Raw genomic sequence first — 24,306 nt, forward strand, 5'->3', positions numbered from 1 at the left:
TGGAATCTACAGAAAATCATATAATGTTTTATTTTCTGCATACATACACACATACAGAAAATGATTCAACAATCTCACTTTAAAAAAAAATTATTCCACATATTCCACTGGCACTTGACATCTTCATACTCACCAGCTGGATAGGTCTGATTGACATGATTATATTATTTGATCCTCCCCAGTCAAAAAAACATTTGTATTTCCCTTTCTCTAAAATGTACTGCTCTCCACAGAAGCACTTCTGCTGGTAGGCAACCCATCTGGTGAGGAAAAAGGAAGAGGAGAACAGAGGTGATGTAGAATCAAGCAGCCAACAATTTCAAACACCAAAGACTCTCTCAAGGTTCTCAGGGTAGGAGACCACTTACACTCCGCTTTTGACATGAATGGATCTTGTTTCACTGCCAAAGCCAATTTCTTCCAAGTCAGAAATTTCCTGATTTGTAATGTCAATAAACTTCCCACTTTCTAGGTCAGATTCAAACAGTGTGATGGAAGATTCTATAAAATTCTATAAAGAGGAAGAGGAAAGTTTAAGAAAACATGTACATTTTGTTTTATGGACTGCTACAGCTAAGCACAATTTCACATACTCATGGAATAATATTCCCATAAATAACTTCAGGAAGAATTTTAAAAGGTTCAGGAAACAATTTTATAATTGCTACTCTGATACAGTTTAAAGGGAAAAAAAATAAGCCCGAATTTACTTCAAAATACGTATATATAAATGGAAATTAGTCAACAACTGGTAAATTGCTGGAATTTATAAGCTAAACTATGTGTTACTAATTGTAAAGCAAACTAAAGTCTCACTTTTGCCTAAAGAATGTAAATCATGTGAGAAAGAAGTGAATATAAAATATATTGTAGACAATGTTGTAGATGGTTTTATGAGTTTACATGTAACTGAAGAAACAGATGAAATTTACTTAACAAAAAATAGCTTATCAAAAAATCAAGATGAAGAAATTTTAAAAAAAAGTTATAGTAGGTTAATATAATCAAAGTAAATGTATTTTAGAGAAACTTTAAGTCCTAAACAGATAAATCAGTAAAAATTAGACAGCTCACAGAAGAGTAACACTAAAAACAGATATGCAAATGTCTTAATTTCGCCAGTTAATTAAAGCAATTCAAATTAAAACATTTAAATACAAATTTTTAAAAATTAAAAGTCTAAAAATTTAACTTTATCAGAGAATATTTCTGGTGGAAATACCAACTATTTTAAAATAAATAAATTATTAGAAAATAAATTATTAGAAAATAATTTAAAAATCAATTAAAAAGACTATTAAACTTTCTAAAATTCCTTTTTAATCAAGTTTTCCTAAAGGAAGAAGTGGTATGATACGTACATGCAAAGATGCATTCTTTAAAATAGTGAAAAGCTGTGAACTATGTAAATAGATAAAAGATGGTTTGATAAAGCTTATTACATCCTTCACTTGATGAAGCATTAAATATAATGAAGAACTGCAGACAAACTAAGTTAAATTATTCTATGATTACTAGTGACTAGGACCTTTATATATATTATTTTTAAAAGAGCCACTATATGAGTATACTACTACCATTCCCATTTCTCAGTTAAGGAAGTAGAGTGAATAATTTGCCTGAGGTCACACGGCTAGCAAGAGCTGAGATTGAATTTCAGTGGAAATAAGTCTGATATAAATGTGAAGATGGAAAGCAGGATAAAAATGCAAACTTGCAAACACTAGTAAGATTAGAAATAAACCCCCCTCAAAAAAAAAAAAAAAAAAAAAAAACGAAAACTTTTTTTTTTTTTTTAAATCATGAGTTACCTTTGGGTACACAGACATTTAAAAATTTTACTCTACATTTTTTTCAATTCTATAAAATGTTATCATTTTTTAATTGGAAAAATATAGCATATAATTTTAAAAACCTCTCTCTTCCTATATTCATGGTCTGTTAATCAAGTCTAGACCTACAGAAGTATATCAACTTTTCTAAGTTCCAACAATGTCAATTTTCTCCCTTATAAGTAAAATTCATGAACAAAAGATTTCTAGGTATACATTCATTTTACATGAACAAGTAAAACAGGGTTCAAAAACAACAAGGCATCTATAATGAGTGGAGAAAATACATTTAAAAAATTCCTCTTGAATGTTCTACTTATCCAGCTTTAAAGGATTTTTAGACTGCTGACCTAGCTGGATCAAATATCACTTGAAACTTTAGGGTAAAAGATAAGGGCTTTTTACTTGAAATTTTTGTCATTAATAACATCTATCCCAAAACTATGTTCTCAGTTCCTTGAGAGTAAAACTTGGAGAGAACCTGCTACCTTCAATATTTCTACACAGTTCTTAAAAATATGGGAGCTTGGGGCTGGGGTTGTGGCTCAGTGGTACAGAGCTTACCTTGCATGTGTGAGGCACTGAGTTCGATCCTTAGCACCACATAAAAATAAATATTAAATAAAGTCATTTTGTCCATCTACAACTAAAAAAAATATTTAAAAAATATGGGAGCTGGGTAGATCTATGCTTCATTACTACCATGACTCCTGCTTTTATTTAACATTAAGACTATTTTCAGAGTACTTTTGCATTTATCTTTTTGAGCTCTCTTACTCCCTGGTTGTATATACATTCACAAACACATACATACACATGTATAGGCAATGCCATCTTCCTGGTGAGAAAAGGAATAACAACAGCCTGGAGGTGATCTCTCCTAAAATCTCCAGGACAAGCTTCCAACTGACTATGACATTTACAACCTAGATGCCATGCAAACCTAATTATACTGACAACATAAGCCTCCCTCACCTGAGGATCTTCTGCTTTTTGCAACCTAAAAGTATCTTAACAACCTCAAAGTGACTGTGGGAAATTGATGTAATAATGATGATGATGGTGATGGCTAAAGGCGGTTCAGTCTGGTCCTGGTAGAAAGCACTACCAACAGTCACCAACAAATCAGACCCAACCGTAAAAGAAAGGTTCTTGGCAGCTCTCAATTATTGGCATCTCTGTTCTCCCACTCAGATGACTCCAAAACCTCCTCATCGCTGCTTCTACTTCTCCTGCTCCTACAATTGGCTGTTCTCTACTTCCTGGAAGGGTTTTAGTAATGGAGAGCAGGAAATGTGTCATGGATCACTGCGTTACACTGGAGTAGAAAAGCACAAGGACACAGATACAGATATATGCCTGTGTGTTGTTTGTGCCTTAGCATTCAGAAATATCTGTGTTATACTAGGGTGTACTTGACTTTAGCCATGATTTGTACACATGTGGTGTGAGTTGTGGGGACTTACAGCAGTGAAGAGATTGAGCTGCGTAATGAGGTAGAGAAACATGCCACATGCAACAATGCAGCCTGAGCTGAGCAGAGCAGAGCAACTCACTGTCACAAAGTCCACTGACAAATATAAGGCTGGCAGCATTTGGGCTCACAAACAAAAATACTCATACAGCTTGCATGTGTATCCATCTTGAACTGTTTATCATTCCCAGGGCGACACAGGAGTCTCCTAGATGACATCACTCTCCACTTTCCATCTTCTACACTTACTTGTGACTTTTCTTGCCTTAATAATTTTTTTTTTTTAACAGTACTAGGGATTGAATCCAGGGGTGCTCTACAACTGAGCTACATCTCTAGCTCTTTTTTAAAAATTTTGAGACTGTGTCTTGCTAAGTTGCTGAGGCTGGCCTCAGTCTCCCAAATTTCTGGGATTATAAGTGTGCATCACCAAGCCCCACTTTTTGCCTTATAGCTTTTGCCTTCCATTTTTTTTTTCTAAGTCCTTTTCCCCATCTGAGCAACTCTCCATGTTTTGTCCCTGTCTGCATTTTTCTCTCAAGCCTACCAAATACACCATATCTGATCTAATTGATTAGTTGCCATTAATATGGTATCCTTGCTGTGCAGAGCCCTTGGTGTAATTATAAGGCAACAACTAATATTTAACTTTTAAAAAATCATGTGCTCACAAGGGTCTTGTGTCAGCTCTGGGCCCAATCACCAAGATATAAACCTCCAGGGGTCACAAGTACAAAGCAAAAAAGCAAAAAAGAAAGAAAGAAATGAAAAGTCAATTAAAAAAAAAAGTTCTGGGCTGGGATGTGGCTCAAGCGGTAACGCGCTCGCCTGGCATGCGTGCGGCCCGGGTTCCATCCTCAGTACCACATACAAAGATGTTGTGGTCTGCTGAAAACTGAAAAATAAATATTAAAAATTCTCTCTCTCTCTCTCTCTCTCTCTCTCTCTCTCTCTCTCTCTCTCTCTCTCTCTCTCTCTCTCTCTCCCCTCCCTCCCTCTTTAAAAAAAAAAAAAAAAAGTTCTAACTGCCTTGTTCAGGACATGAGTAGAACAGGCACTCATAGTCATACCCAGGGCAAGCATGATGAGGTTACTTGATTACTACCATCACTATTTTTTTAGGAACAGGTAAACAACTTTGAAAATCCCCAGCTTATAATGTAATCACTCATTCAAGAAGAATGAATGATAGAGCAGCCTTGAAAACTGTATTCCATTTTATATTACTCTAGTTGGATTGAACCTAGGGCCTTTCACCTGCTAGGTAAGTGCTCTACCATAGAGCTAAAGCCCCAAATCAATGTCTTTAGACAGCTTCAACTATAGACTTTTCCTGTTATCAAAATAATATTTTTCTCATCCTTTAGCATTTGCAGAGATCCTATTGGGTACAGGGACTAAGAATATATCAAAGATACCAGCTCTGCTCTCATTCCCAACTATGCCTCCATTTTATATTTTTAAAGCACTTCGATAGGGTAATAGTTCATCACTCCCTGATTTTATTAGAGAGAACTAATCAGTAGTTGCTTCAGGCTCAGAGATGAGTTGTAAGGATCAGTAATTTGATTGCTTTTAAATTCCACAAACTTCCTCAGATGATCCGGCCCCTGAGCTCTTATGCTATAACCCCCCATGGGCAACGTGATAGAGACACCCATGGAGATCTGGCATATCCATTAGCACAAGAGAAATCATGGTTCCTGCTGCATACCACCTGGTTTCTGAGATCTGAAAAAAAAGGCCCAAAGTCTGAAAATCATAGAAAAAGCAAATATAAAACTTAAGTTAGTACAAAATTGAGAAAAGACAACCTCACTAAGAAAGTTTTATTGAGGAAGTCAAGAAATAAAAATTTACTAAATCCCTGGAGTCTCAATTCTCCTATATTCCTTCTGATGCTTTCCATTCTTAAAAAGTAATCTGTTCCAAGTCAATAACATATTTGAATGACTCATCTGGAACTGGGAACGTGTTTCTGGTCTTTTTCTCCAAAGTACTCCACGACATAGATCACATTATCTCCAAGGAACATGTCTGTTATTTGACCTTAGAAAATTCACAGTGTTCCATGTACTGGAGCCAGGACATTGAGACTGCATTGCATCATGCAGCTTTTCTACCTGCCTCTTGTTTATTTTATATTTCTGCAAGTGAGATTGTAAAAGTCATGCTTCATTCTTTCCCATGTTAGAGACATCTGAATTTCTTTATGGGGAAAAGATGCCTCATATCATTTCTGACTTTTAATTCACTAGGGCTGCCACAATCACAAGGGCTTTTCGTACTCCTTCCCAGGCTGACAGACATGTTGTTCAGTGAGAGTGCGCTTGCCTCGCATGCAAGAGGCCCTGGATCTGATCCCCAACACTTCAAAAAATAATAATCACAAAAGAGTTCCTTCTCAACTATATGCTACATCTCAGAAAGATACAATCTTTCAAACTATAACTTGACAAATTTTCAAAGCATTTTCACTACATAAAAATGCTATGTTGTCTTAATAAATATGTTTAGATTATTTAGTACATTTATATTTAAAGTAAACATAAATTTAAATTATAAAAAAGTATTTGAAAATCCTACAGCTATTTTTTATTACATAGGTATATTGGTCTGCAATGTGACCCTTTATTAACAGTTATAAATGAAAAGCTAATAAGCCTTTAACTAAAGGAAATTTCCTTTCCCATTGAGGTGCTTTTTTAAATCTAAGCATTTGGAATGATGGAAATGGACAGTATGACAGGGCCTCTAGAGTAGACAGAATTTTACTACAACCACAGCTGTGTGCTTGGACACAGTAACTAATATCTTACATTCTGCTTCCATGTCTGCAAGATGGGAAACACAAAGACTACTTCAGAGTCTTTGTGAAGATTGGTGCAAGTATTTAAGTAAAGCCATTAAAAAGTAACTGACAAATACTAGGATTATTGTGATGACATCTTTAATTATAAGGTAACAACTAATATCTTTACTTTTAAAAAATCTAATAGAGAACAAAAAGAAGGTTTTGGAGGAAGGACATTTTCATTTATTTATATTAAAACTGTGTCATCCTTTCTGTATATGCCCAAAACCTCTGTGCATAGCAGAAATTAACATGCTTTTTAATGCTGATTTTTCTAATGTATATTACTATGGACCTTGTCTAGATCAAGTATATCTTCATTATTTAACTACATAGTTAACAGTATTTCTTTCTTTTCTCACTTCCAACAATGACTTGGGGTTCTGGTTTGTTTGGTTTGGGTTGCTTTACTCATAAGCCGTCTATATTGCTAAAAAATTATATCATCAATAATGTTCCCACCCAGCTCTTTTTTTAAATAAGTGGAGAACATTTTTAGTATTATGCAATACTAATATGATGATTTGAATCATGGCCCATAGTTTCTTAAAAAAGCAAGAAAGTTTCTGTCTTATTTTGTCTTGCTCACCTTTTAGTTGTCAGGTAGAACATGGATGAGTGGAGAAAAACTGTGGCCCTTGTATGTTAGACTTGTACACCATGCTATTGCTTATTGCTCATGCTATCCCAGAACTCAACCTCCAGTGGACTATCCTATACTTCTTTCAGGTTCAACTTGTTTCTGACTCACTTTCTTACCGAGAAGGATCATTTATGGGAGAAAAAAAAATGCTCCCTTGTTCCCTGGGCTGCTTCTTTCCTTCCAGTTTCTCCTGCTTAACAAGGTGTAAATGGGCTGCTGTTAGCTCCAACAGACGGAAACCTGAAGGGCCAGAGGACACAATCCCTGCATTGATCTTAAGTCTACATGAACCCAGTGATCACCTTTCACTTCACTATCAAATCCCTCAGGGAGAAAATTGTTCTCCAAAGAATATTCCAGATTTACACTCACCAGACCTAAAGTCTACCAGTGGCTCATGGTCAACTCAAGAAAAATAATGTGTATCCCTCAACATGGTACTACATTTTTCATTAACTGGCTCTGGATTCATCTTCCCAAAGTTCTCCCTAATATCCTAACTCAACTGCATTTCCCCAAACACACCACAGTTTTACTTACATGAGGGTTTCTCAACCTCAGCACTATTAATATTTCGGGACTTGTGATTCTTTTCTTTTAGGAACTGTTCTTCACATAGTGGAGGTGTAACAGGATCCTTAGTTTCTACCAACCAGATGTTAGCAGCACCCAAACCCCCAGGCATGACAACCTAAAATGTCTCTACAGACATTGCCAAATGCCCTCCATGAGCTAACATCACCCCAGCTGAGAACCAGTGCTTTACAACCTTGACTTTACACATTAAAAGTGTTAGTCTCTTTCTAAATAGGACCTATCCTAGCCTTACCCTGTCCTGGAAATTCTCCACTTGGGCAATTCGTGTGTGTGTGTGTGTGTGTGTGTGTGTGTGTGTGTTACTGGGAATTGAATCCAGGGGTGCTATACCAAGGTACATCTCCAACCCTTTTTAATTTTGAGACAAGGTCTTGCTAAGTTGCCAGGCCAGCCTTAAATGATCTTCCTGCCTAAGTCTCTAGAGTCACTGGGATTATAGGTGTGCACCACCATGCCCCACAGATAAATCCTGTACATGAATTTCAGCTCAGTCATCATGTTTTCCATGCTGTCCTGTCTACTCCAAGTGGAAATAACTGAACAAATAACCTTTTCCTGGGTACCTTGAGTACATCATTCCATCACAGGCAAATAGTATCAAATATTTATGTAAGTGCTACCTTCCCTACCAGACTGCCACTCTGGAATAACAGGACTGAGTCCCTGTCCACTATATGTCCAGCATCTAGCATAATACATCTACAAAGTAAGGGCTCCAGAAAATAATTACAGAATTAGTGGATGGAAAGTAAAAAATAAATACTCTATAATCACTATGGCAGTTAAAAAAAAAACAAGCTAGTCACTTTCAGTTCAGTTTCATGCTCCTAGCTGTTAGATACATTTTATAATCTCATGTTTTATCAGCAGTCATGTTTAATATTCATGAAAAGAGAAAACAGGTAGAAAGTTTAAATTAAGGAGGTAAACTCACAGCTTGTAAGTACCGGAAAGATAAGATAGGACCACTTAATGCCCCACAAGCATTAGTATCTTCAAAGTGTCCTTCTTCAAGCAGAAATTGCTGGCCTTTAAAATGTTCTTTTGCATAGGCGACCCACCTAGAAATACAGAGGATGATCAACTGAGCCATTAATAAAACTAGTCGAGAAAGCAAAAGAGAGAAACTCACAATAAAGCAAATAGGTGTTCATCTCCATATTCTAAAAAAAAAAAAAAACCCAACACATCTGCTTTGTTTCCATTTACAAAGACAAATGGTGAACTCTTCATGGATCAAAAATTTTTATAGTTTGGAGGCTTTTCCCAACGAAAGGTTAATTGTAAAACTGCAACAGAGCAAGCTTATTAAATTTTTGTGGCATGACTTTTTACCACATGTCAACATGTTTAAGAGAATACTTTGCCAAGTAAAAATTATAGAAGGCACACACAGCTGACAAGAAAAATTACAAACTCACATTGAGATTCAAAGATAATCATTCTTATTTTACTGAGCAAGCCCTTCTGAACCATAGAATGACTACTATATTATACATGTACTCAGGGTTTTTTAGTCAAAGGACCTCTCACCAAGCTGTAGATCAAAAAACCACAATACAGAAAGGTTTATTAAAGAAGAACTGGGCAAAGCAACTGAGCTGGAGAACACCAGGAGTGCTGGTGCCCTACATGTATACAAAAACTTCTGTAAGTACTTATGGGTGGAAACTGTTGATCCCCTCATTTTATCGGAGATTATGGTGGAAACAGGAAGCACTGTGGCTGAGTACTTTCCAGGTACCTTCCTGACTTCTAATCTAAAAGTATCAGTACAGGACACTGAGAAGCTTCTCCATGAAACTTATCTTTTTATTGGGTAATCCACATTATACAGTCTGGGCATCAATGGTTCGTGAAACATGAAGATCTGCTTAAATCAGACTTTAAATGATCTGTACAATTAGAGAAGGACCTTCCAAGTAGGCAGATTCTAAGGATGACTATTCTAAGCTTTGGAGACTTCTGAATTCAGAAGCTTATCAAAAGAAAGCACAGGAGGATTCCCTACCATTGTTTTTCTTTTCTCCCTGCTCCCCCCCAATTGTTTTCATAAGACACTCTATAATAGTATTCATTCAACAATAATTAATCTCTTCTTGCTTTCTGTATGTATATGTATGGTGGGGTACAGAGGATGGGGGTTCACATGAATTAGAATAAACTTTAACTTATATTAAACTACTTAAACACCTTAGTATATTTATAATATGTAGAGAGATTAATATTATTGTATTCTTAAACTATCCTGTAATAACAAATTTCACAGAAAACTTACAAATTCTAAATTCCTTTTATAATAATGTGGCTATTCAAAACATGTTTTTAATCATACCAGAATGAGAAAAAAAGTGTATGAGGTATAGAAGATTTTAATGTTAAAGGATAGATGAAGTTTAGTAAATCTATTGCATAATGAGAGTGCAGAAAGCTTCTGCCTAGTTTTAATAACAGATTGTTGTGATTAAGATTCCATTCTATTTAAATGTCTATTTGGGATATCTAACTATATATATTATCTGAGAAAAATTAAGAATGTCAATCTCAGGAGATCACCAGGTGAACTGATGTCCGCCTGAAATCCTAGTTATCAGAAGACTGAGGCAGAAGAATTTCAAATCTAAGGCTAGTCTGGGCAACTTTGTAAGACCCTGATTCAAAATAAAACAAAAAGGGCCAGGGATATAGTTACCACAAGAATGGATCTACCATATGCCATATGCAAAGCTTTGGGTTTAATCCCCAATACTTAAAAAAAAAAAAAAAAAGAACATCAGTTCTTTTCTTAAAATCATTAGTAAGTATTGTTGTTACTTTCCCTAAATTCCTCAAGATGAGATAGGGATAAAGAAGAGTCTATAATATCTACACATAAACAGCAAACAAACAGCAAACAATGGCGAAAACAAATGAAGCCAGATGGCCATTTTTAAGTGGGAACATCACATTTTTCTCCTGCAAGTGACATATAAAAATGGAATTGTGTACGCTGTATACAGCCATACTTTCTTGAGATTATTCTTATTAAATAGTTGTAAGAAAACTTAGAGAATAACACTGTCCATCACACCAAATTGTAGCAGATAATATTCTGTAAAGCAGAATACAACAGGTACTAATACGGCACTATGTAAAAGTGTGGATGTGTAAACCGATGTGATTCTGCAATCTTTGTAATGTTTTGAACAACCAATAAAAAAATAAATTAATTAAAAAAATATTCTGTAAAGCAAAAATCTAGTTTAAGTCTGCTTAGTTAATGGGGAAAACATTTAGATTCCAAAGACAGGAAGAGGCAAAAATATTTTAGAGCAGGATTAATAAGAAGCAGATGTGTTCACAAACCAAAGACTACAAAGAAATACAACATAGAAATATGTATTTAGCCAAACTGTATTTGTTCTTTTCAGTCCCAAACACTTTTTGAAATTTAAAGATAAGTAATTAAATAACTACCAACTTGTCAGAGCAATTATCAATATGACCCATATATCTACGATGTTAAGGTCTCTGACATTTTCATTTTGGCTGGTATGGCCATCACTTAATTTGTTGTCATAAATTGTGAAGTCTAAGCTCATATATGTTAGACACTCAAGTGGCCTTTGATAAGCTATTTAATGCCTGTGAATAAAAATATTTTAGTAGCATCATTTGCTAGAAGAGGATAAACAAGTTATATGATATTACAGCAAATATTAAAAGACACTAATGCTTAACATTCAAATGAACCAATATTCAAAATAACCAGTGTTTTGGTACAGACAAGAGAATGTTTCTAAGGGATTCCGGCACTGGGTTGACAACAGTAAATAGGCTTTGTGGGAAGTTTCTTCTTTATGGTTTTACCTTTATGTGTGTACATGTATTTATACCCAGGTGCTCTTTTAAGAGTTTCCTCAAACACAGTTCAGAGACGAGGGCCATCAGTGTCAAAAACTCTCAGCTTTATAAATACATAACCCAAGCTATTTCTTTAATGAGAGGGGGTTGACTGGCAAAGTCCTCAACACATCAGTCTATAAACATCAACACACCAACAGAACACAAGATAAGACTGGGTTGTCACTCATGTTCACTACCAGTGAGAAGATAACTTAGTTTACAACTCTTACCTTCTATGCTGTGTCTAGAAATGCTAAGCAGTGATTTTTACATTAATTGTAGAAAATATCTTCTATCTCAAAATCTCTAATACCAACGTAGAAAATCATTAGTAAGTATTGTTGTTACTTTGCATACTACAGAAGGGATGTATATTTTTAGAATAAGGCTGGCTGTGTTTGCCCTGTTGAGCACTTATTATGTAGACTTCAAAAGAAGGATACTAAGTCAAATATTGAAAAGATGACACTCACACTCCACCAATGACACGAATTGATCCAATTCCTTGAAAATCCCCATCATTTTTTAAAAAATCAGGGACGGAATCGATATGTTCACTAAAGTCTTTGGCCTGTCCATGGAAGTGAGGTTTTTCATAAATAATGACCTGAAAAACAAAAAAAAAATATTTACCATGATCATACTCTAGAATATGAATATATATATATATGTGATGTAAATAGGGACTGCTGGTTTTTTTTCATTAATACAGTCTTATAACACAGCAGTGTCTGATACTCACATGAAATGTTACTCCTTTTCATAAAGGTAAAACATGTTAACTAACAATATATCTCTCTCATATAAATATACCTGGGTTTGATTATATTATTCTGTTCACCCAAATTCTAGGATCATTTCATACACTGTCTTATAACTGATAAAACTATCTTATAACTCATCCTTATACATTCAGTCCTGTGTTTTGAATTTTATATTGACCTGGCTTCATATTTAAATATGAATTTAAGTATAGAATTTCATATTTAAGTATACTTCATATTTAAGTATAGAATTTTTCCTATAGGAAATAAAAAACTCTGGAGTTTCCAGTGTATAGCAATAAATTATTGAATTCAGAAAACATATTTCACTTCTTATAAAACCTAACTGCTTCTATGGTCATTAATATTTGTTGAAATAAATATTTAAATTTTTTTAAGTGTAAAATTTCTAGAAATAAATGATTAAAAATTATGGACTTTTTGAATTGGATATTTGATTCAAATTTGGGAGTAGTGTGACAAGCACAGTAGAAAACAAATTTACAATATTTCATTTATATCAAATTTGGCTTGATACAGTATTTTTCTTGTCTATTTTTCCATTTTAACTCCTCAAGTACCAGTTGTCCTAATTATGTTAAAATAATAACAGTGGTTATAGCATTAATCTGTCCACACTTTATCACTGAATCCTATTTATGGTTATTGGAATAATTTGTGCACAGCTACCAACCCAAGATCATAGCTAAAAAGACATAATACTGAAATATACTAAACAAAAATGTTACATTTTCCTTCTTCCTAAATGCTAATAACATTATGTAGACTACATATATGCATATATATATATGCATATATATATATATATATATATAACAATATGGCTCTATTTCGTACGTGAGATTTTCATAGAAAGATCTATTAGAAGTGATATATTTGCTTGCTTGTTTTGTGGTACTGGGGATCAAATCCAGGGCTTCCTATATACTAGACAAGTGTTCTACCACTGCCCTAGGTCCTTTTTCAAAATTTTATTTGACACAGGGTCTTGCTAAGTAGTAGAGGTTTGTCATTGAACTTGGGATCCTTCTGCCTTAGCTTCCTGAGTAGGTGTGATTACAGGCATGTGCCACTGGGATATAACTTGTTACATGTGATGACAATATTCAAACCAAATAAAACCAGTAATTCTTTAATGAGTAAGGTTCTGTGACATTATCAATGTTATCTAAGAGCTTGTAAACTGTGATTATTTATGATGATCAATCCAGTCATATATACTTACAACCTGTAAAACTACAAATGCCCAAGGAAGACTGAGCCTATCAGATCTGTCATGTCTAAACTCAGCCTTTCATACCTGTCATGTCACCAGCTAGGAGATTCGAACGAGTCACTCAGTGTTACAGCTAAATGTACATTTATTAGATTAGTAGTTTGCAATTTTCATGGCATTTTCAAATCACCTGGGACTGGAAAATTTTTGATCACATACCAATTTAAAAGTCTAAGAGTGAAACCCAAGCATAAATATTTTTTTAAAAACCCAGATATATAATTGCAACATATAGAGTCAATGTGCATTAGATATAAAAAAGTTTTTAAAGTCTTCATATATGTTATTGAGAAATGGTAGTCAATTCCACAAATTAGGAAGTCTAGAAATGGTAGGGTTGGAGGAATTGTGTCTTGTTTCCAAGGACAGGAGAAGGATGAATGAACTCCTGTTTCCATGCCTGCCTCTGCTACAGATACTACAACTTAGCTATAAGGAGGGGTGCTTGCATATTTGATCACTGCACTAAGTTTCTTTCTCTCTCCTAACATACATTTTGTAACTCTGTCTCCTTTTTCCCCTCATTTTAATCCTAGCACCCCTGCCTCCAGTTTTCATTGGCTCTCTTCCTCCTTTCAGGTATTTATACTTACAAACTGATGATTATGTGATAAGAGCTCCGTATACCTCCTTCTCATCAGTCTTGATCTCCTCTTTAAGCATCATCCTCAAATACATGCTAACTATTTCCATTTAAGTATATAGCTGCAATCTCAAACTCACCTCCCTAACAAAAATCAGACCAATCACCTTGACATCAGTAGATACTTGATGGATTTGAGCTCCAACTTTGCATACTGATTTCACTCCTCATTCACAACTACACATGAACAGTCTGTATAATCATTTCCTACCACCTCAACATCCCTTATTATCATATGTTCTGGGAACTGTTTCATTCCAGTAATTTCAAATACTTAAAGATTAGTACTTAGAGGCCGGGTGCTGTGGCACACACTGGTAATCACAGCGGCTAGGGAGGCTGAGACAAGAGGATATTGAGTTCAAAGCCAGTCTCATCAAAAGCAAGATGCTAAGCAACTCAGTGAGATCCTGTCTCTAAATAAAGTACAAAATTATAAAATAGGGCTGGGGATATGGCTCAGTGGTTGAGTGCCTCTGCGTTTAATCTTCGGTACCCGCTCCCCAAAAGAAAAAAAAAAAAGATTAGTATTCATTATTTGGGGCCTACCGCAAAAGTCATTTTCAACACTTACCTTTAAGTTCATAGGCATTTCCACTTTCAGTCCACCCTAAAGATGACAAGATACTCTTATTTAATATTAGATATGCAGATATTAAAATCTCTCAAAATATCTAAGTGACATATGTAGGTTATATAAAATCTAACTTGGTAAGACTACATAAGCAAATTTAAGTTCATTTAAGTACAGAACTCTGTAGTAGTCAAAACAGTCTCCGATTGCTCTACAATTTTAAAAGATTCCAAATTATAACTACAATAAAGACAATTGAGGTTTAGTCCTTGAGCACACATGAGCAATTAAGATTGAATCCCCTGCTCAGAATGTCCCAAACAGAAAGCTGAATTGCTAGTAGATTTAGCAGTCATATTTGGCAGAGTAGATTTCTAAACCAAATATCCAAATGTTTACCCTACAATTAATTGAGCTTTCTAAATAAGAGCATTGAGCTATCCACACTTAACCCTTCCAGGTTCTACCAACACTTTCTAATCACACTTGATGTCTTCATGATGCCAAGATTGTACAGCAGAAAAAGTAAACCCTTCCTCACAAAACCCTAATTCTGTAATTTCTTGTTTCAAAATGGTACTTCACATTGTGATATTTCTTAAAATTTCTTATTTTTCATAGCGTTCTAAAAAAGGCACAGAAGAACTAAAAATGTTCTATTACACAGTCAACATTTAGTTGAATAGTTTTCTCCTCAAAAAAAAAGTATCCTGCAGATACTTTATTATCTTTAAGAAAGTAAACATTGACAGAACTATACATTTATTATCAATGCTGAGCTTACCATTCATTACTGAGGTGGAAGAATGTAATTTACTACAACCAATTTTCTAAGGAGTATCAAGAAAAGAAACTCACAAAAAATACTTATATAGGAAACTGCAGGTATTGTGACTGATACTTGTGGTACAACACAAGGTAAATTCAGACCTCTCTATGATATAAACAGAAAAACAATATGCAGTAACCCAATTCAGTAGTACACATATTCATGACAGATTGAGATGTATGAGTAATCATCATAGTTATTTAATTTTAAATTCATGAGTATTTGAGGGAAGAAGCACTTCTTTCTAAATTTGCTTACCATTTGAAGTGGAAGCAATGATTTCATTTCTGCTGCAGAAATCTCAAAGAGCCCATGGTCTTCCTCCAACACTGTAGCTTGACCTTTAAAATTAATATCTGGGTAGGCAAGCCACCTAAACAAGAAGTGAATGATTGGTTAAAGTATAATAGTAATAATTTCATCTGAATCTGTAACAGTAAAATGGCTTGCCCAAAACAAAACAGAAAATCCTCCGTCACAGAATTACACAAGTAAAATACATCCTAAGTGACTGGCCAGCCAGCACATAGAGTTAACATGTTATGAAAAACTCAGATCCTTCTAGCCTCTTATTCTAATGTTTTCCAAGTTTTACTTTTCTTAGAATTTTCTAATACTCAAAGCCTGTGCACTTTTAACTCAAGAAGAATATAACTGAAAAGTCAAAATCATTCCCGTATATCCATTCTTTTCCAAACTAGGACAATCAGAGGGAGGGGTTCACTAAGCATTTTACATTTTGACCTGAAATTTTAGAATCAATATCAGTTCTACTAGCTGCCATAGAAATAGTATTTGAAATAAGATTCTGAAAAGATGCATCTATCTCCCAGCCAAGCTTGATAATTATAGATACTTCCAATGCATTCGGCTAATTACTAGGTCTGCCCAAGAGTTTTAATTCATAGTTGGAGGAGACAAAGAAAGATGTCCTATACTGACCCCAAAATTGTATACCAACTGTTATCAGAGCCGACAAAAATAATGGGAGACAGAGAGGAATCCATGCTGTGCTAGGCATGAACTGGTTTTTGTGACAGGAGCCAATCAGGAACTAAACAATGACTGAGCTGAGATGCATGGTCCTACAGATACCTTTAGAAACCCAGAGGCCTAGAACCAAATCTATGCTCAGCATCTAGTTGTCTTGCAAAAGCATTTACCTAAAATGTGAGGGCAATACCACCTGCCTTTCAGGAAAAGAGGGGTGATAAACAACACAGTGCCTCCCTGTTGTCAGGAATTAGCACCTAAGAAACCCCAGACTTCTAGACCCGGGACATGTTTTTATTTTTCAGCCTCAAAATGTGAGAGACAAAGGATCCATCCACCAAGAACTATGTCTAAGGATTCTATATATAAAAGCCTTAATTGGTTCCACAGAAAGATTGAATATGTTTAAAAGCCTGCATTTGTCTTTCCAGGAGCATAAATAAAGTAAATTAACTAAAACTTAAGAAATTTGTATGTCACCTACTAAAATATGAAACAAAAAATTAACTTTAGTGGCCATCAATCATTATAATAAAGAGGAACTGATACATACACTCCTGAATTCACAGTGAAAGACACAGATTTCGGGATACTCAGTTCTTCTAAATTGGGGACTGCTCGCTGTATGTAGATGGGACAATAAGCTGAGTCAGACTGTGAGCAAAGTTCTATCTCTGGAATGCTGCAATCCTGAAAAACAGTAAATAAGTAATTTTACTTTGAAATCATCTAAAGACACACAGGCTAGCATTCCCAAACCCCCTGGACATAGTTACAATTATTCTCATTATTCAGCTGAATTTCTTCACAAAAACAACATAAAGGAAATATTTTTGCTCCTTAGTTACTTTCTACATGAATTTCTCTAAAGAAACCTTAATAACAAGAAAATGATTAAATTGATGGAAAAACAATTGTACCAGTTTTTTCTGCTTTGTTTTTTAAACACTTGTTCCATTAAGTAATGCTCAGAGTTACTAGAGGCTTTAAGTGCCAAAGGTCTGTAAGCCTTCCTTCTTAGAAGCATAACAAAGCCATAAGGGAGGAAGGGAGTTAAATAAAAGTTGATCTCATGGGGGACATAAAAAATAAAGAATAGAGAGGCACTACGCCTTCAGAGTGTTTATCTAATTTACACTGACAAAAGAAGTCGGAATTAGAGGTGAGGGGAAAGGAAATCTGTTTTCCTACTTGTGGAACCTTTTTTTTTTTTTTTTTTTTTTTTTTTTAGTGTAAACTGGTATAATAAAGAAAGGCTTAAGAACTTAAGAAATTTGATTCTACACTCCATGATCAGTCATAAGAATTAGGTACCCCCTGTCAACATGTTCCTTCAGATCTTCTCTTTAAAGTTACACTCCCATTTATCTCCTTATCTAATCCCATTGCCATGGTCCACTCTTCAATAATGCTTCCCGCCCCGGCCTCCAATCACAACCACCAATCAAGTAGAAGCTACTCAATGTAGCTTGGATTGTGAGAACACAACTTTCTACCTTTAGCACCTTGGCTGAAGATGTAATCACACTCAATCCACACTTCAGTTCACTGTTCCATAGCACCATGACCCCACTCACACCCCATAGCTCTGCAGTCAGGCTAGCCTTACTATGCCTTTGTAAACTCTGAAGATGCTTCCCTCATCTTAGCTAAAGAGACGACTCTCTGCATTATTTATAAAAATCTCTCATAACAGTCAACTCATAACTCAAAAGAGAGATCTCATTCTTCTTTAGGGAAGTAATATCACAATTATTTCCCCCCTTCTCCAAAATTACAGATAACCTTCTGTCTGAACACACAATCTATCTCATTACGCATGAGTGTGTAATTATACAACTCAGGTTGCAGGAGCAGAATTCTTACCTAGGAAAATGTGAAATTCAAATGAATACACTTTACTAAAATAGGTAACTGCAGTAACAGAGGTGGTATATATTAAAGACTGAAACTATTTATGTGTTTTGCAATTTTGTAATTCTTAAACCTTTCCCCAAACTGAGTTTTGATCATTCTCATTAAAATGTGAAATAATTTAGATTGTTATATGTAATATTAAAGTACTTTTCAGTGTTCATATAGAAGACATTTAGAACCATATTAGGGAATTTAGTACCTCAAACTCAAATTTTATTAGTTAAAATACAATGTCACAATTATCCTTTCAAAGTGAAGCTGTTTAGTTCAAAAAAGGTGAATATAAACAGAACATTAAAATAATAAAAGCTACACTTGTTATGTATTATTATTATGTCCTACAAACTGTTCTACTTTTCTTAAAAAATACATAAAGGCAAGAACATTTATTCATCTCATTTCAGAAAATTAGTTTCATAATTTAACATATTAAAGAAACATAACCTAAAATCGCCTTTGAAATATAAAAGTAGATAGATATCCTTCCAAATTTTCATTTCAAAAATAGCCAGAAATGTCCAGAACAGTAAACTGTCAATCTTCAATAGTCTTTTGTATGCTATTCATAATAGAGTTCTAGTAACATTATTTCAAATGCTGCCTATTAATGTTCCTCCAGGGATCTGAGGTACAGTAACAGAATACATAACTAAGTGTCTCACACAAACAGGTTTCCTCTGCATTGTGTTATACAAACAATGTTTGGGTGGTGTACTTCAAAAGGGGAAAAGCAAAGAGGAATTCTTGTCTACAACACAGAAGGAAACAGCACAGCAGCAAAAACTTAAAAGTGAATATAAACAAAAATAAGAAGGCATATGTTCTCAGCTATCTTTATTAGGAGCCCAATTTTTGCTCCAGTTGATTGAAAAAGATTTCACTGTGTTCTGTATTCTACAGTAGCTAATCACAGAAATAGCATCTTTTGGAAGAAGTATTATAATCCTTGATGGACAAAGGCAGTCAAACACTAGCAACTGAAGGGTACTTTATAGTAATCTAGCAACAATTAATAGCTTACTCTAACAGCTTACTGGCTTCCTCCTGGACATTTCTAATTGTACTATACTTTGCAAGTGTATCCTGGTAAACTCTGTGACCTTAGACTATTACAATAATTAGTAGAAAAAGAAACAAGGTTATAAAAGAGAAACAGAGTGGGAATGTATGTTAATGAAAACAGTATGAAAATCTAGTTGTTTCTATTTTCCATGAGCTGACTCAGTCCCTGATTTAACAACGGATCTCTCTCTTGTAGATTCATTAATGAAGTGTGCACAAACTAAGTAACTTCTGGCCATAAGAAAAATGCCATACCATTAAAACGAATAGTAAATGCACAGTAAACATAGTAATTTGCAATACTCATTTATTCTAATTTGAGAAAGTTAAGCACTGAGTCAAAATTTGCTGCACTGCCACCCCCACTCTCAATTATTCTCACTGGGACAAAGATGAGCCCTGAGTATTCAAAATATACAAATTGCTGTAGACTAAGGGTATCTGGTGTATCTGTCCTCAGTTGAGTGAAGACACTGTGAAAGCATCATCTTTAATCCATTTTCCCCCATAGTCCCATATATTGGTCACTTACGGAAACTTAAACTGAACAGTTTTTTAAGTGTCCTATAAAATTTTGTGTCCCATATACAGAATAATACCACATAAAGGGTTAAAGGACATTAAAGTTTTGACTACTACTAATATCAAACCAACTGTAAGGTAATGAAACAATATAAAGTTGGCATAGGCCTCCATGAATCTGGCACGGCAACAGCCACCATGAAAATGAAGCTATCCACAGGCAGAATCTTGACAAGACTAGAGAAAAAGAGAACATCTTAATGCCTGACGCTTACTTTATAAAATGTTTAGAACAATGTGAGTGTGTTTTCTGTTCAAAGAGTATTTTCTTTCCTCACCAAAAGGTATGAGCCAATCAAGACATTAGCATTGCAACTAAAAATCCAAAAATTTTAGTTCTAAAACTAGCAACAATGGAAGGAGGGAAAAAAATGAAAGCAAATGGTGGATGTGTAAATATTCCTTGAAATATCTAAGATCAACAAACTGATCTGTTCGATTTGACTCTTTGATTTCACGGGGGTTGTGAGGGTGGCTGAATGTCTCATTTCATTCACTTTTTCCCCTAAGCTTTACACGGTGTCTGATATTCTCAAGGAAAGCATAAGACTATAAATTATACAAATCTCAAAAGATTCCACCTACAAACTAATTATTCATTTCAAGGAATTTCTAGTGAGTTAGCTAAATTAAGTGAGCATTCAGATGTTCTTTGCAGAACTGAACTGGTCACTTGGATCCTTCCATCCAAGTGGACACTTCCCTCTCTGCCTTAGCCATTTTAATCTCCTTGAGTACCACTGGGCCACCAATGCTCACCTCTTCATCTGGACAAAAGTGGCTCTACCAGGAGCTCCCTCACATGTCCCATACTGTCAAACTCCTGTTTGATCTTTTCTAAATTTAGATCAGGTGCTACCTCCTCCAGGGGAGATGCCTCTTCCCAAAAGGTGAGGTAATTCTTCCTGGTGTACTCTCAGGGCCCTGCAGAGCACTTCCTGAGTCATATGGTCATGTGATTCAGCAGCTTCTTCCCAGACTTTAAGCAACATGAAATAAGGGACTATATCTCACTTGCATTTCTATTCCCAGAACCCCAAATGGTATTAGATCCAAAAGCAGACACAAATATTTGTTAGGCACACACTGGTGTAGTTCTGATTCATTCAAATATATGCAGACAGACCTTATGCTGAGTTTTTCTATGTTCCAGCTTTAGTTTTTCCACATATTTTTTCTGCAACTATCAACAGTTTAATAACTTAAGCAAATCATACTAGGATTCACTTCAATTTCTATTTTGAAGTATATAAATTATTTCTGGAAAACATATATACCCATGATGATTGTCACATGAATAACTTCACTACCTCATATATGACGTTACTGCTGAAGGAAAAGTTTTAAATATGTGAGAGGATATTCTGTCCTTATGTGAGGTCTTCCCTTATCACTAATTAATCCTTCCTCTAAACTATCATTGAGTGTCTCACAAAATGTTTAATTATCTTAGAAGACCTTCCTCATCTTCACTAATATTTCTAGACAGAAAAAAAAAAAAACACCTTTTGCTTCCTCTCCTCATCCTTCCTTCTCTGATGTATCGTAACACACTTACACACAAACACACATATGGCCATACTTAGTGGCAGCAGAAAATACTATAAAGAGATACATTTGAAAATATTGGTTTTTCCCCTAAAGGTTCCTAGATAATATAGTCCTAATGTTATATATAAACATGCACACATGTGTATGGGTATGTACGAACACAGTACATGTACCACTTTAATAGCCAGATTACAGTTAAAATTTTAAGTTTTCATTCACTTCAATGGTTTATATATGTAAATTCAAAAATTATCAATATGATAATAAAGATTAATAAAGTTAGAACAAATATTAGTAACTATACTTAAGTATTGCTAGGCCACAACATAGTTTTACTATGTGATAAATGAAATAAAAAATAAGGGAAAATCTACAGCTTTGTTACCTTTAAGACACGTTTGATAGAACCCAATACAAATTTTCTTTGTGGATGTTTTCTGTTCTGAAGAATCCAGTCACGATTTAACACTGTTTCCCCTTCTTCTAACACACATTTCTGACCTTGGAAATGTGGTTTCTCATATAATAGCCAGCTAAACAAATATAAACACAATGATGAGTTATATCTAATCTTATAAGTAATGAGGCATATGACAAATAATAATAAGTAACAGATCATTTTATCTACTTATAGTTTTTAAACTGGCCTCTTCCTACTATTAGAATATAAGATTCTTTTTTAAAAAATAATATATCTTAATTATAGACAAGTAGTATAAGAAAGAAGTATACACATTTGGAAATAAAGCTACTGAACACCATACCACACAATATATGTCTGTCTATATTTATGTACACATGTACTTCATTATATACACAAAGCTATACATTTATATTAGAAATAATTTATATACACAATGGAATTATTTAGCATTAAGAGAGAATAAAATCATGGCATTTGCAGGTAAATGGATGGAGTTGGAGAATATCATGCTAAGTGAAGTTAGCCAATCCCAAAAAGCTAAATGCCAAATGTTTTCTCTGAAATAAAGATGCTGATTCAAAATGGGTTTGGGGTGGGAAGTATGAGTGGATTAGATGAACTTTAAATAGAGCAAAGGGGAAGGGAGGGAAGGGGAGGGGACATGGGGGTAGAAAAGACAGTGGAATGAGATGGACATCATTACCCTAAGTACATGTATGAAGACATGAATGGTGTGATTCTACTCTGAGTACAACCAGAGATATGAAAATTTGCACTCTATATGTGTGATATGAATTGTAATGAATTCTGCTGTCATACATAATAAATTATAATTTAAAAAATTAAAAAAGAAAAAGAGAAGAAATAATTTAACAATTTCAAGTTACACTTCTAGTCCAACTTTCCTTTTGATGGATTTTGACGAGATGGGTTACATTTTGTTAAGTAAAGACAACAATACACTATACTTCTTACAACACGAATACCAACCCAAACTCTGGACAAAGAAATTCTGACTCCAGCATGTCTATGGGACATGGTTCATAATAACAAATTGAGGTTTTCCACCAGATTTGGACCATATGAGGACTTCCTCACTTCTTGAGCATTTCAGCTATACTAATAACTCTAACTATGTGACCTTCGCATTCCTTAGCATCCCACAAATTCTGAACTCATTTTCAAAACTCTGCTTCATTTGACTGAAGCATTCAACTCAGTGTGCCAATTCTATCCTGCTAATACTCCCAATACTGTATTAAGTATTGGTGACTGCTGGCTTTAAGTACTAAAAGCACCCTGTATTTTCTGCCATAGCAAATATTTATGTCTAATACTAGAGGAAAAGGAATACGACTTTTACAAAAAGTACAAATACAAGAAGGCATGCTTAATTTCAGAAAATATGCTATAAACCATTGAGATTTCTTACCAGCCTCTTACAACTTTTATCAGTACCCCATTGGGAAAAGACCATGCTGTAGCATCAGGAATATTACAGTAGATCTCGTGTTTATATTCACTTCCATGGAGATCATAGATAACCATCTGCAACATAAAGTAGACAGGCCCAATGACCCATTTTAAGAATGTATTTAAATTTTCAGAATGTCCTAGAATATACAAAATAAAATATCCTAAATAGATAAACACAAATATTACTTCAAATGTAAAATCCTCGAGTAGAAAAATCATTTTCTAAATCAAGCAAAAGGATTTACCTTAAACGCCCTAGGCCTAAAAGGAATCTTGATTGTCACTTTTTATCTTCATCTACTTGCAAAAACTATCCTTACCTTCCCAGGCCTTGGGTTACATCTCAGAATTTGTCTGTCAACATTCTGAAATAGTAAAAATTGAAAACGTAAGACTTAACATTAGAGGAAACACATGTGGTTTACATTCTTAGCCATCATATACCCAATATGTACTAGTCACCATTATGAGCAAAGGGCTTCTCTACACAGAAGGAACAGAGTGCAAACATGCAGTATAACAGCGTGGTATCACTGCCTTCAAACAGCCTCCTGCTTAGAAGGGGCAAACAGACATCTACATTTTTAAGGTGGGACTAAGTTAAATGAACCGGTAAAACACAAGAAAAAGGCCAGGTTGTGGAAATGGCACCAGCAAGGAGGTGAGGCAATGGGACAGGGAGGTCACGAAGAGGCTTCTTGGAGGAAGTGGAATTGAGGAATTGAGAGGGTCTTAGAAAACAGGATTTCCATGAGCTTAAAAAAGGGATGGGGACGATAGGGAAAAATATTCCAGGAAGAGAACCATTTTCAGAAAAAGAACAGAGGCAAGAAACACCGGGTGTGTAGCTAGAGAATTAGGGAGAAAAGACTGGACAAAACAGAACTTATAATCAGAGTGAAGAGGTTC

The 24,306-nt window shown here is 34.8% G+C and overlaps 1 protein-coding gene across 1 annotated transcript in view; it reads right to left on the bottom strand.

The window, feature by feature from the left end:
• Crybg3 (crystallin beta-gamma domain containing 3) overlaps window positions 1-24,306 on the bottom strand; it is a 111,964-nt gene that overhangs the window by 36,032 nt on the left and 51,626 nt on the right. Inside the window, exons 5-14 of the mRNA XM_005336767.5 lie at window positions 23,718-23,762; window positions 23,354-23,469; window positions 21,883-22,030; window positions 16,939-17,075; window positions 15,651-15,765; window positions 14,564-14,599; window positions 11,759-11,892; window positions 8,335-8,461; window positions 369-511; window positions 134-260 (exon numbers count right to left, since the gene is read on the bottom strand). Coding sequence (XP_005336824.2) covers window positions 134-260; window positions 369-511; window positions 8,335-8,461; window positions 11,759-11,892; window positions 14,564-14,599; window positions 15,651-15,765; window positions 16,939-17,075; window positions 21,883-22,030; window positions 23,354-23,469; window positions 23,718-23,762 — 1,128 coding nt within the window. The remainder of the gene's footprint in view (window positions 1-133; window positions 261-368; window positions 512-8,334; window positions 8,462-11,758; window positions 11,893-14,563; window positions 14,600-15,650; window positions 15,766-16,938; window positions 17,076-21,882; window positions 22,031-23,353; window positions 23,470-23,717; window positions 23,763-24,306) is intronic.

This window comes from Ictidomys tridecemlineatus, chromosome 3, assembly GCF_052094955.1.
Source record: "Ictidomys tridecemlineatus isolate mIctTri1 chromosome 3, mIctTri1.hap1, whole genome shotgun sequence".
NCBI classification, from domain to species: Eukaryota; Metazoa; Chordata; class Mammalia; order Rodentia; family Sciuridae; genus Ictidomys; species Ictidomys tridecemlineatus.